This window comes from Notothenia rossii, assembly GCF_949606895.1.
Source record: "Notothenia rossii genome assembly, chromosome: 6".
In the NCBI taxonomy this organism is placed as follows: Eukaryota; Metazoa; Chordata; class Actinopteri; order Perciformes; family Nototheniidae; genus Notothenia; species Notothenia rossii.
Window position 1 is genome coordinate 18116685 of NC_136909.1, and position 13966 is coordinate 18130650.

The following is a 13966-nucleotide window of genomic DNA, read 5'->3' on the forward strand; positions in this document are numbered from 1 at the left end:
CCGGTGTGTCCCCTCATCGTGTCCTTGGTGTGTGTTTTTGACAGGTCGGAATGACAGCGGAGAGGAAAATGTACCGCTGGATCTGACCAGAGGTAAGCTTCATCACATCACCCTCAAAGCGATTATTGTTCAAAATGGAAGTGGAGCTGTTCTGCAAACACCAGCTCTACAAAGTGACACCCCAGAAAGTACAGACACTTGTCCTGGCAAAGCTGCTGTAAATTCGTTAGTATTTCCTTTCTGTTTCGTCCAATAACATTGCTGGCGATATCATAATAAGAGGCGGCTGCGAGCTAACTAACTAGCTGAGTTAGCGTTAGCTAGCTGCCCCAGCTAACCAGCAATGACGATGCCCTGTTGTTTTGATTGGTGTGAGTGGGCAAAGATAGCCTGTAATTTAGCCAACCAGACATAAGTGCTGTAGTCATGCATTGGTCATCACTGGTTGTATGAGGAAAAGAGTTTCAAGGCTGTTAGCTGAGTAGCATTTAGTCAGCGCAGGGTGTTTTTCCAGTGGCTCACTGATACACAGATGCACTGCTCAGACAGATTGACTCCTGCAGCACCACTTTGTTTACATGGAGCAGTGTCTCTCTGTCCCCATGTTTGGGAATTAGGGACCGGCTGATTTCATTTGATTGCATAACAGAATAAAACCTCAAATGAATGCAGCATAAATATCCAGCCGTATCATTGGCCCATCGACATGACACAAGCCCACAACATAAGGATGGGTTCATCTGTGAGCTGTTCCATCAAAAATAACTGTGAGAGAATATAAGTTTATCCTCATTTTTATTTCAGGTCAGATTCTCTGTTCGCATATGGTGGTGTATCACAAGGGATTTGAACACTCTTAAAGCTGAAGATTTAACCATGTGGGTGCACGATCATGAATAGCAAGTCCATGTAAACTGTCTTGTGTACACACTATTACCATGATTCTTACACAGTAAATAGGCAAGATCCGTTTGCAAAAGACCTCTGGTTATATAATTGGCTAAATATACTTATCAATCATGTTTGATTTCTTAAAATATAAGTGGAGAGAAGTTGGTTTAGTACCCTTTTAAGATAACAATGATTTCAGTTGTATGAAGCTTATACATGCAAACTAAATCAAGCCCACCTGCTGGTGAATCTTGTTGGTTGAGGAAAAACTATTATATGCAATTAATTAAGCTGGCTTATTCCTAGCTTTATGCAGCCTATATATTTTTCAATTTTATAATGAACTGGTTTCTATGCAAACTAAGATACTGCTAAGGGACTGATTCCTGCAAAAAGGAATAGTGTCTTTTGTCAAGAACATCTAGCATTACAGAAGCTGATAATCATTGGAAGGAACTGAAAACCGAAACTTCCCCTTTCAAGTCCTGCTTTGTGCGTCTAGACCTTTTGTTGACTGTAAACACTAAATTAGTTCGACCAGCTCAACCAACTTCCTTCCTGCAACATCAACATCAATTATGGTTCATTGACTGATATTATGGCAATATGGCTTAATACTTGTCTTGGTTACATTGTATTTCTTTATCTTTATTCGACAGAACCATCAGAAAACTTCCGTGAAATCCTTCAAAATGTGGCCAAACCACACGGAGTCAGTAACATGCGCAAACTGGGCCACCTGAACAACTTCATAAAGGTAATGCTGTCAAGTTTTGCTCCCTCTCCCCAAGTGTTTTATTTGTTTATCTAGGCTGTGCTGACAACACAACACTATGAATAGTACATTTGTTTTACCTACTCCCAAGACTAGGCTAAAGCTGTGAATACAAACATGCAGCTTTTTAATAAGGTTGACTCGCTGTTCAAATATCTAATACGGTTGACTAGCTGTGCTCCCCTTTGTAGTGTCATCACTAACCTCTCCTTGATCCTCTCCTCTTGGGTGTTGCTGCCAGCAGGCCTAGCTGTGCCTCTCATTGTGACGCTGACAGTGAATGTAACAGGAGCTTAAGGGATGGGAAAGCACACAGACCCAATGTGTATGAAGAGCGACTCACTGACTTTAGAAACCTAAGATCCCTAATCTTAGTTATAGTTCTTTCTTATGAATCTCAGAAACTGGTTTTCCAACATGTACGTTTTGCCCCAACTTCAATGTATTCTCTGTGTCGCACTGCAATGTACTGGCACATACTGTTGTAAAGAAAGTGATCTGTGTGCTCAGGCAACATCAAATAATTGATCATCATCATAGAAATCACAAACATTTCTTAAACGTGGTTTTAGATGCAAGTGTTTTTGTGCGTACACAGCCTTTTACTACGCTGTGATGGACTGGTGACCTTTCCAGGATTTATTCTGCCTTCCTCCTGACACAAGCTTGCATAGTTTTGAGCCTTCTTGTTACTTTAAACAGAAATAACAGGGGTGTAGAAAACAAATAAATGTCTTGCAAAACTCAGAGGGAAATCTCGCTGACATTAAGATAGCTCACCATCACCTCATTGAGAAATGTCGCAGCCATTTACACAACCCGGGTCACTGATTGCTGCCCAGACGTTTGCTGATTTTATCGATGCGCACCTCGCCTTTAAGCATGTCTGACATAGTAACCAATCGTTGGTGCGGCCTTTAGGAAAACTGCAGCTGGCAGTGTAGCAGACTGAGCGTTGGCCTAACTCTCTGGTTTACAACTGACTGGAGCTTAATATTGAGTGTGTCTGTGTGTATACCTCTGTGAGCGCACCGTGCCTCTGATTCCTTATAAGGGTTTCAGGACAGTGAGGGTGACCTAAACCCCCAGAGAGTGTCACATGCCCCTCTCCCTTTCTCCTCCTCCTGCCTGCTTGAGCTCTGACATCACAGCTGGTTTAAAACAACACCCTACTCACCATGCCTCTCATCATCACCCGTCCCATCATGCTCCAGCTCTCTTCCAGTTTTGTTTTTGTGGTTTATGGGGAAGGAAGGAGGAGATTTATGTCGAGCTTTAAGGAAAGAGTCAAAACAAAATGACCTATTTGTCTGTCTCAAAACTTTGGACGTTGTACTGTCCCATGAATACTTCCCGTAAATGTAATTTTAAAAACTGCCAGACGACTAATGTAATGATAATATTACGGCACAATAATGCAATGGCATCTTTTCAATGCGGAAGAATATTCTAGAAACCTCAAAATAAACAAATTGTCTCTTGGGGCTCTGTTAACAAGAATGAGCAATGTCTGAGCGATGCCAAGGTCATGTACGAACAATCGTGATGTACATATATCGAGGTCGTGTCAATATATCATATGATAAGAAAATAACGTAAACATCATGACAGGCCTTCACTGCTGCAGCATCGGGACAGGCAAGGTTAGACTGAACTTCTCTGATGGAGTAGCACTGACTGGTTTGAAGCGCTTCAGGGTGTCTATGAGAAAAGGCGGCAGTTCTAAAATAGCAGCACCCTTTGCCCAAGGAGCTTATTGCTCTGTGGGTATAATGAGTTGACACAGACTGGAGCTGAAGGCTTATTGTTTTTATAATGAACTGCTTTTGTGTACATAGAATTTGAATCTTCTCAACACCAGTTGTGTGTGAGCCTCTGGTAATAATAAAGGGACCTATGGTGAGGGGACGGCTAAAAGTGTCAGGTGGATTTGGCTCAGGGAACTTTTGTGCTGATCTGCCAATCAGAGGGTCAGTGGTTTGGTCCCTGCCCCTGCGGTCAACCTGTCCTAGTGTCCTTGTGCAAGTTACCTAACCCAAAATGCCTCGCTTTGGATAAAAACGTCAGATGAAAACCATGCAGTGTAATTTAAAAGTGTACATTTGTGCTAAAAATGGATAACGGGAACAAATTGCCAGCCTATGGATAGAACAAAATCATTTTCTTACTTTCTGTTAAAACCTTCTTTTTCACAAGTCCACCACATATCACCATGCATTAGTAAACAACAAGTGGTGGACGTGACACTGGTCCTGTGCATGTGTTGCCCCAACGCGCTGGTGATTATAACTTCCACACACCACCACTGAAAACACAACATTATGCAGTCACGCTTCATCTACTCCAAACCAGTCAACATGTAACAGAGAAGTGGAAAAATACAACAAACACACCTGCATGGCTCCTGCAGCACCCTGCTGCAAACTGACCAAAGTCTTGTCACCTCCTTCCTTCTATAAATCAATGTATTATATGTACCCTTCTTTCTCTGTGTTATAGCTGCTATGCAGTATCAACCACCGTGAAGAAAACTTTGGGTTTACATACGAAGAAATCATCGTTTGGTAAGTCTTGTTAGTTACTAATGTACACCATGTACTTCATTGAACATCTACTCTTTATAAATCATTGGCTTGTTATTAAGGCGACAGAGTGAAACAGTTTGTTTGTCAGGTCCTGTGGCTGATAAGCAGCAATTAGAAATCATCATGTTTGTGAAAAAATGCAGGAAAAAACCAAAGTATTTCAAGTCCCAGTGAATCTTATTTTAATGTCCAATTAATTTACCTCCAGTCTGCGACTAGCTCTACTGAATGAGGCTAAGGAAGTGCGTGCTGCAGGTTTGCGGGCGCTCCGCTACCTCATCAGAGACACCACGGTGCTGCAGAAGGTCCTCAGACTACAGGTGGACTATTTGATAGCAAGGTGGGTTAAAAATAAAGTGATATCTGAATGACCTCTCTTTTTGTGGGTCCAAAAATATTAGTGTTTAGTACAAGAAGTCACCTCTCAAAGTTGGCTAGTTTCTTTGATATGTTATGCTTCAGTCCCACTTGTCTCTTTTCTGCCGACACATTTGTTGCTGGTTGTGGTTTTAAGAAAAGGACATGTTTAATAATGCTTGTGTGCTTGTTTAGATGGCATTGACATCCAGCAGAGCAATGAGGGCGAGAGGACTCAGGCTCTGAGGCTAGTCCGAAAGGTAAGATCCTCTGTATTTTATTTGTTAATTTATTTCCATACTTCCTCCTTAAATTGCTAGAGGAATGCACCCTCTGCCCTCACTGCTCAGCCTTAGCGCGAGCATAAAGATCATTGGTCCAGCAGCAGAGTCACTGTGTGGACGGTTTGCATGACTCTGCAGGCCGGGCTCTTTTTGTAGTTTACTGTAAACTCTTTATACACACACACACACACACACACACACACACACACACACACACACACACACACACACACACACACACACACACACACACACACACACACACACACACACACACACACACACACACACACACACACACACACACACACACACGAGGAAGGCAACACACACACACGAGGAAGGCAACACACACACAAGAGGAAGGCAACACACACACGAGGAAGGCAACACACACACGAGGAAGGCAACACACACACGAGGAAGGCAACACACACACACGAGGAAGGCAACACACACACACGAGGAAGGCAACACACACACGAGGAAGGCAACACACACCAGATGGTTTTGGTAAATAATTATAATTGGGTTTAATAAATACCAAAAAAGGTGTACAACAAATTGAGAGCAAAAATAGCCTAAGCCGAACAAAGAAACCAAAAGGGCGCAAATGTACTGCTAATGACGGAAAAAGGACTCTATAAGTGAGCCTAGTTACACACCTGAAATCACTACCAATCAACACTAACAAAAGGAGGCTGCAGGAAAACACAGCTAATAAAGGGAAGCTAAACACGCTACTCTAAACACATGTATCAACACGACACTAAGCACACATATAATCACACCAAACACATTACACTAAACACAGTCCACACGACTCGAACACAGTCTAATAGCTCACGTCTAAAGTGTCCACGACACAAGAGCAAATATGCGTGAGGCGTCTGATCGCAGCAGAGCCTCCCGAGTGATAGTTGTCCCCAGGCTTTGTGCCCAACCAGCCGATGGCGATCGACCGATCGATCGCGAGATGTGTCTAAAAATAGAACAACAATATTCTGTTTTATCGTAACTTAATGTCCCATAACATAATCTTCCTGTGCCAGAATAATGCACTTGAACGCATCAAAGCTTTTGTGATTGGCGTGACCCCATGTGTCGGGGCGTGGCTGGTGGGCAGTGGGCACTAGTTCACTGACGTTGTCCGTGGCAACAGGAGTGACAGTCCGCACACACACAAGACCGCAATTATGGCAGAAGCAAAAAAGCCCAAAATATATAATTTTCACTCCGAGTGGGAGGATGATTATTTTTTTATCAATTCCAATTCAAAGTCCATCTGTCTCATCTGCAATGCGAGCGTGGCTTTATCGAAGAAGGGTAATTTAGGAGCGGCATTTCAAAACAGTGCTCAAACGCTACGAGACAGAATTCCCTCCTAATTCTGCCCTGCGCTCCCAAAAGGGGAGGGGCCTGAGAGGACAGCTAAATGCACAGCAGTCCATTTTCACCAGGCCCAACATCAAGAGCAAGGCTGCTACCATAGCATCTTATCGTGTCAGTCACGTTCTTGCGAACACATGAAGTCTTTCAAAGACGGCGAAGTTGTGAAAGAAGCATTCCTGGAGGCTGCCGACGCGCTTTTGGGGGACAGTAAAAATAACAGTAGCATTTCAACAGGTTTTTGATATAATAAAAACTCAAGTTAGATACCGTTATTAATCAGCTGTAAGTTTTAGTTTGTTTGAACTTATTCATTATAATTATTGTACAAAATGGTATAAGAATGCAAACATTAAGATTTGTTCTGTTTGAGTTGATTATAGTCTATTATCAATTCAGGTTAAGAAACTAGTGTTGCTTGAATCCTATTTTAAAAGGCATTTCTTTTTATACTCTACTAAAATGCAAAAAATAAAAAGGGTTTCATTCTATTAATTTTGTCTTTTTTTATTGCACTTTGGCAGCAGATTCCTGTGTAGCTTCAGATCTGAGTTGTCTTATTAGTAAGCCTAATTTATACTTTTGTAGCAACACTATTTTTAAATAATGGCAAAGTAAGGGTTCAGAGTCTTTTCTTTTTTCTTGTGTCATGTGGCAGCACTGTTCAATGTTTCTTGAAAACATTACCCACTGCAGTATGTGACGTGTGAATAAACTCCAACTCTGTATCAGCAACACTGTTGTGTAACTTCAGTTAAATACTTGTATGTGTGTAGATTAGAAAGAGGTAAGATAAAGAATCTGCACTATTTTATGAAGTATAAATCGTACAAAGGTCAGTTTTATACCAGTAGAAGTGTGTATTTACCTGGTAGTAGTGTGTCAGTAATTGCTACGCCTCTCTATTTCGACTGGTAGATCTCGGCAAACTGGCAACTTTAAAAGTAGCTCTCGGTTCAAAAAAGGTTGGGCACCCCTGAAATAGAGCCTCCTAATAATTTCTGTTATCACTTCTTGGAATGTAAATTCAGAGAAATGTGACCCTCAGATTTAGGGCTGTTTTCAACTAAAGAAAGAACATTCTTAGTATTTTATTTAATTCATCAATACTCATATCTTTCTTTTGCCTTACCAATTTTAAAACAGCGTTCCTCCAAATACAATTATGAAAAAGCACCACTTTATACCTTATGTTTATCAGAGATGGGGTCAAGTCGTTCAGCTTGAAGAAATCCATCAAAAAATGAATAATCGCCTAAAGAAATCCTCGCCAATTAAGACCAAAACCACCAATTATACGCTCTTTGGTCGTAATTACATTACAATGAGGTAATCCTTTTTCATTTTCAAATATGTATTTTCTTTTGAGAGACCTGGAAAGAAATGTTAGTTATTTTTCTGCCTGTGTTTGTCTGGGAATGTTTGACCGACGTTTTCCTTCTCTCTATCCCACTCCAGATTATCACTGTCAATGCAATGCTGTTCCCCTCCTCTGTTGCAAACTCTTTAATTGCCGTGGGCACTGATGGACTTCAGGAGCGAGACCGCATGGTCCGCGCCGCCATCGCCATCGTATGTGAGCTAGGTGAGTACCTGGCCTTTAGAGATGGAGATTCACAATGCGGATGTTCAGAATCATTCATTTAGCAAAACCAGCGGCTTTGTGAGGAGCTCTTGAAGGATTGCGTGAATAGTGAAGAAAACTAGTAAATCGACATTTAAATGCTATGTCAAGATCCCAATGCTGTGCGTCTTTATTATTTGAAATGTCTTTTCATTCAACCTGGTATTTCTTCACAGTTGCAGATTAGTTCACAGTAATATAATTAGCATTATACTATAGGAAGCATTATATTCCTGTGGGGGCGGGAAGGATTGGATTTTCAACCAGTCATGTTGACATTTCCAATAACTCAAGAGTCCAAAAGTAACTTTCTATTTGCAAAAGAAATATGTAATCCTTTCCAAAATTCACACCGTGTTTATATAATTCAATATTTGTTGGTGTTGTGGTAAACCTTTCAAAACTAGATTTATTAGAGAAAGAGTATTAGATAAAATAGAAGTCATTTAGTCTTACATTAGATCAATCATTCAATTCAAATTGAGGATTTGAAAATAATGTCTTTTAATTTGAAGCTTCATTCAAAAAGCTCAATAGAAGCTTCAAAGGTAAAAACATTCGCTACAGCAATGTGAAACGGCTCTAATATTTCTTTGCTGCTGAACACTTAGCTCTGAAGAACCCGGAGGTGGTGGCTAAACGTGGCGGCCTCAGCACCATCCTGAAGAGTGTGATCGACTGTCAGCTGAGCCGCATCAACGAAGCACTCATCACCACCATCCTCCATCTACTCAACCACCCACGCACCCGGCAGTATGTGCGTGTCGATGTCGAACTGGAGGTACACACACACTCACTCACTCACACACGCACACTGACACAGATATGAATTCAGCAGAGGCTGCCTTTTATAAGTGAGCCAGTGTGGTGGGAGTCATTCAGTCGGGATTAGCAGCCGCAGGTTGCCCGTCTCTTTCCCATGGAGCTTACAGTCATCAGTTACAGCAGATCTCTAAAGCCTCATTGTCCGTAAACAGACACCTGGGACAAAAACATCTCAGCACACGGTCATAACATCCACATGATGTCATATGAGATCTGAAGCAGGTTTATTATTACTGAAAGATGTTTCGTGGGAATATTTAAAGGTATAATAAGATAAGATAAGACCTCGGTGAGTCTGAGTCCCTCACCCTGTTCCAGTCCCGCCTCAAAACCCAACTCTTCAACTCTGTATCCATAAGCCCCCCCCCTCTCAACCAACTTCCTCCTGACTGCTTTTCTGTTTTGTTTCTTTTTGGTTTTGTTTTGTTTGTCTACCTTCCCTCCCAAATGTAAAGTGTCTTTGGGTTCAAGAAAAGCGCTTTAGAAATCAAATGTATTATTATTATTAAGATAGTACTTTATTGATCCCAATTTGGGGGCATTTTGTGTCGCAGCAGCATAAAAAGACATGGCATTGTACAATAAAAATGAAAAGACAAGAAATAAACAAGAAAGTAGAAAATATTGTTGAATTTACAAATTAACAATAACAAGATATACGATATATATATATATATATATAAGGTATTATATATACATAAGTATTTGACAGATGGAATATTAAATATTAAACTGAATAAATAAATGTAAAATGTACAGTGTGATTATGGAACATTTCCACATAAAAATGTCTGAATGTAGCTATACCTAGGTTTTTAAATGTGTTGTCTTTTAATTGAGCTCCTCCTATTGCTCGTTGTGTGTTTAATTGACCACTTCATTTTCAATGAGATCTGAATTGGGTTGTATTTTGTTCTCATCCCTTTTGTGTTTGTTTGGTCCTCCAGCAAATCCTCGCACCTTTTACAGATTTTCACTACCGCCACAACGCAGACACGGCTGAAGGGCAACTCAAGTGAGTGTGTGGGTGTGTGGAGGGGGGTATGAAGGGTGTCATTGTTGCAGTAGGAACAAAATAAATAGTGTTCTGACACTTCCCTCTGTTTACCATTTAACATTTAACACCATGCATTTGAGAGTTTGTATCTTGTTTTTGCGATAAGGCTCATGTTATCAGGGCTGCTCGACTCCAGCATGACTTGATAGAGGCTTTAAAGCATTCACACTAATGCTTTAAGTCACTCTGAATAATGTGTTTTTATATAAAAAGAAATGTCTTTGTGATTCTCCGTGACTTCTGTTTAGCATTTTGTTCTGCTTTTGTGTTGTAGTTTCTCCTCTCTGATATGCTTTGTGTGCTCTGTGTGAGGCGCGGTACACAGATCATTATGATGCTGTTTGTTTGGAACATGGTGTCCTGGTTTTCATTTGGGTTTCTTTCATGCTCTCAGGGAGGACAGAGAGGCCCGTTTCTTGTCGAGTAGAATGGCTATCGTGGCAGCCTTTCGCTCCTGGTCTGGTAAGGACTTGGATGTGGTTATAAATAAAGTTATTTAAGTGTACAAATAAATAGACTCATTTGATTTATATTACTTTTGATTAACTGTCTCTTTCTTTATTCAGGAATTATCAACCTATGCAAGGCTGGGAATTCTGGGATCCAATCTTTAATCGGCTTACTTTGCATACCAAATATGGAAGTTAGGGTGAGTATTGAAATAGTTGCATTCAGAAAAAGGAAGTTTGTGGTTGTAAAACAAATGATCAACCTCGTTATTGAAATTAGCAGTGAATATATAATTGATAGCAAACTTTACTGTTAATATTTGAGTCACACCAGTCTTCATTTGACAGCACAAAGGGCTATTGTAGGAGGAAAAGGCACTAGATAGTTTAGTGCGCTGATCTGCAAATGAGTGGGTCTGCAATTCTATCCTACCCCCTGTAGTAATGACAATGACAGAAGATAATAAAGACAGTATTGTAACTGGTTCATAAATAGTTGTGTACATGAGTATCAGAGCAGAGAGTGAGATGTACCCAAAAGCCTGGCACTGACGGATCAAATCAGATAGCACCGCCCTGTTACCAGAGAGTAAATAGGGAGAGTAACTGGAGTATTGTACTTGTCAATCCACAACACTAAGATAATAGTTTTTTTTTTTTTTTTTTTAACTACAAATGTAGTTTGTGTTGTATCAAATGTGTGTCTGACTGCTGTAATGTGATTTCCCCTGCAGAAAGGCTTGTTGGAGGTGTTATATGAGATATTCAGGCTCCCTGTGCCCATTATAACTCAAGACTTCATGGAAGCTCTTCTTAGTGTTGGTGAGAGAAACATCTTTATATCTTCAGAGCACATATTTATACCTTCTCCCAGTTTCTTGGTACCTTGCGATTAGGGAGATGTTCTACATGCAGAAATGATCATGTCATCGCCATTTTAGCTCTGTGGTATGGACATAAAGCAAACTCCGAAGTCAGTCTCGGGGAGGAAAGAAATACCTGAAATGGCTTTATGTAGCTAGGTTACAGAAAAGTGACTATTAGATAGACCCTCTAGAAAAACGCGATTCTGCGACCGCATAATCAGCAAAATGGCGCAGGTTTTTAAAAGGCCGCATATTTATCGAAAGGCCGCATAATCCCCGCATTTTTCCACACAAAGTTGAGAGAAAAAAAAGTGAACTCGTCTTGACGTGACGTCATCAGCTCGCGCATCACAGAATGTAAACAACACTGTATAGAGTGAACGTGTGGAGCTCACACGATAGAGAAAACACCAAGATGAAAAATCTAATCCATCTCATTTACCGACAAACATTTCTACTAAAGACCGGGCAAAAAGTGGGGGGAAACTATTCTGCACCCCGTTCAACTGTGTGTTGGAGCATAAGAGAAAATCGACGGTAGCGACCCACTTTGATTCATTCAAACATTCGAAAATGCTTTCTGCTGCTGCGGACAAGAAAGCCAAACAACTCACGTTCACCGAGGGATCAACCTCCAAAACCCTTTCGAGGGCTACAAGAAACGAAGTGAGTAGCCTACAAGATTGAAGCTGCAGATAACGAACGAGTAAATGAAAACAGAATGAGGCGGAGAAGTGTGTGTGTGTGTGTGTGTGTGTGTGTGTGTGTGTGTGTGTGGGGGGGATGTGTGTGTGTGAGATTAAAATAGCCCAATTGCTTTTACAATAAATAAACATTGAATGTGTTTAATTGAATAGTAAAGGGGTTTAAGGTTAGTGGCAGGTTGTGTGTGAGAGACAATAAATAAGACAGCCCAATATTATTATTTTTCAAAATTCTTTTCCCCCGCATATTTAGCATATTTCGCAACTTTCCGCATATTTCGCAACTTCCCGCAATTTCACCGCATAAAATCACATAAAAACCCCGTATGTTTAATTGCATAATCAAGGATTTTTGCCCGCGTTTTTCTGGAGGGTCTAATTAGATTACAATTACATTAAAAATACATTAGATTACTGACACTTTAATAAGATTGGGAAAAATGTCATGATGACAATTAGCAGGTACATTACAACGCCTCACAACACAGGTCTCAGTCAATGGCCTCTGAAAGTGAAAGTAACAGAAAGGTTCATATAAATAAAGGTATACTTTGGTTAGGTTACTCACTACTTTTTTAATGAAGTAATTGTCTTTCATCAAATCAGGTTTTATTTATATAGCACATTTTAAAAACGATTTTTGGTCGAACCAAAGTGCTGTACATGCAAATAATAAATAACACATTACCACAATCGCAAAAAAGAAGACAATAAATTACAACAGCAAATATAAAAATCAAACGGGGAAATGTCATGAGTCGTGAGTTCATGTAAAGCATCCATCTCAACTCTTTCCAAAGTCTCCTACTTAAATGGTTTGGTGCTCTTTCAACCCAAGACAATATTTGAGTGTAAACTAATCTCTGTTCTGCTCTGCCTCAGACCCCGCCCGGTTTCAGGACACCTGGAGACTGTCCGATGGGTTTCTAGCTGCTGAGGCCAAAGTCATACTACCCCATCGGGCCCGCTCTAGGTGAGAGATGATATGAGAGAACAGAGATGGAATATGTTGAACCAAATTTGACCCAAAAGGCTGTCCGTTCACTGTATGCATGACATGAGCATGAATAATCGTTTTCTGTTTTTCATCATTAGACCTGATCTGATGGACAACTACCTGGCATTTGTTCTTTCTGCCTTCATCTCCAGTGGGCTGTTAGAGGTGAGCTGACACTGTGTTTTTCATTATTTAGCATTTTTTGATTTATGCTATTTTTGATAAAATGATGCTCTCTTCTGTCACTGTAGGGACTTGTGGAAGTTGTGACCAGCAGCGATGACCAGCTTGCTGTGAGAGCCACCATCCTCTTGGGAGAACTTCTACACATGGTAATATTAAAATGAAATAATACAATCTCTGAAAATATAGTTTGACTCCCTGAAATGCTGTGTCAGTGCTAAATAAACATTGCTTTAGTCAGATATTTTATTTTAGAAAGTGGCCTACAAATGTTGTGATCGTGAAACCTAATGCATACTCTCTTTTTTCCTGCCCCTCTGTTTTTAGGCAAACACCATCCTTCCCCATTCCCACAGTCACCACCTGCACTGCCTCCCCACCCTCATCAACATGGCAGCCTCCTTTGACATTGCACAGGAAAAACGACTGTGAGTATACTTTGATAGGCATGTCAGGCATTTCCTTTAAAAAAAAAAAAAATCAAAAAAACTAAACTCTCTCGTAGAGTAACTCACATTATGTTACATTAAGTACATAAGGGAACTGAACGTGTTCTATTATTAATGCTACAAACCACATTTAAAAGAGATATATGTTTCTTGTTATGTTGTAGTCGGGCAAGTGCAGCAGTCAACAATCTCAAGCGCTTCCATGAAAAGAAGAAGAAAGGTCTGAAACCACACAGTCTTTACCTGGATCACATCATCCGCAAGTCTGTGTCTTCTCATAACCGCAGAGAGACGCACTCGCGTGTCCACAGAGATATCTACGCTATAAAGGTAAATATCAACATGCTTTCTACCTACTGTGCCTCAGCAACATATTTATTTAAGAACTACATCTATTTGGAAAATATGCTCATTTCCATTATACCCCACTCAATTAATATCAAACTTTCATCTTTGTAACGGACTTAGACCCAGAGCCTTTAGATCTTAATTTTGTTGCTGTTGTTTTTTTTTGTCCTGTCTTAGTCCTTT

At 40.4% G+C, this 13966-nt stretch overlaps 1 protein-coding gene across 1 annotated transcript in view; it reads left to right on the forward strand.

Moving 5' to 3' along the window:
• LOC307042715 (rapamycin-insensitive companion of mTOR-like) overlaps positions 1-13966 on the forward strand; it is a 33251-nt gene that overhangs the window by 276 nt on the left and 19009 nt on the right. The window contains exons 2-17 of the mRNA XM_079686768.1: positions 45-92; positions 1551-1648; positions 4166-4230; positions 4460-4607; positions 4821-4868; positions 7740-7866; positions 8517-8686; positions 9678-9745; positions 10182-10249; positions 10354-10436; positions 10971-11058; positions 12689-12779; positions 12902-12968; positions 13055-13135; positions 13314-13414; positions 13600-13765. Of these exons, the coding sequence (XP_079542894.1) occupies positions 45-92; positions 1551-1648; positions 4166-4230; positions 4460-4607; positions 4821-4868; positions 7740-7866; positions 8517-8686; positions 9678-9745; positions 10182-10249; positions 10354-10436; positions 10971-11058; positions 12689-12779; positions 12902-12968; positions 13055-13135; positions 13314-13414; positions 13600-13765 (1517 nt within the window). The remainder of the gene's footprint in view (positions 1-44; positions 93-1550; positions 1649-4165; positions 4231-4459; positions 4608-4820; positions 4869-7739; positions 7867-8516; positions 8687-9677; positions 9746-10181; positions 10250-10353; positions 10437-10970; positions 11059-12688; positions 12780-12901; positions 12969-13054; positions 13136-13313; positions 13415-13599; positions 13766-13966) is intronic.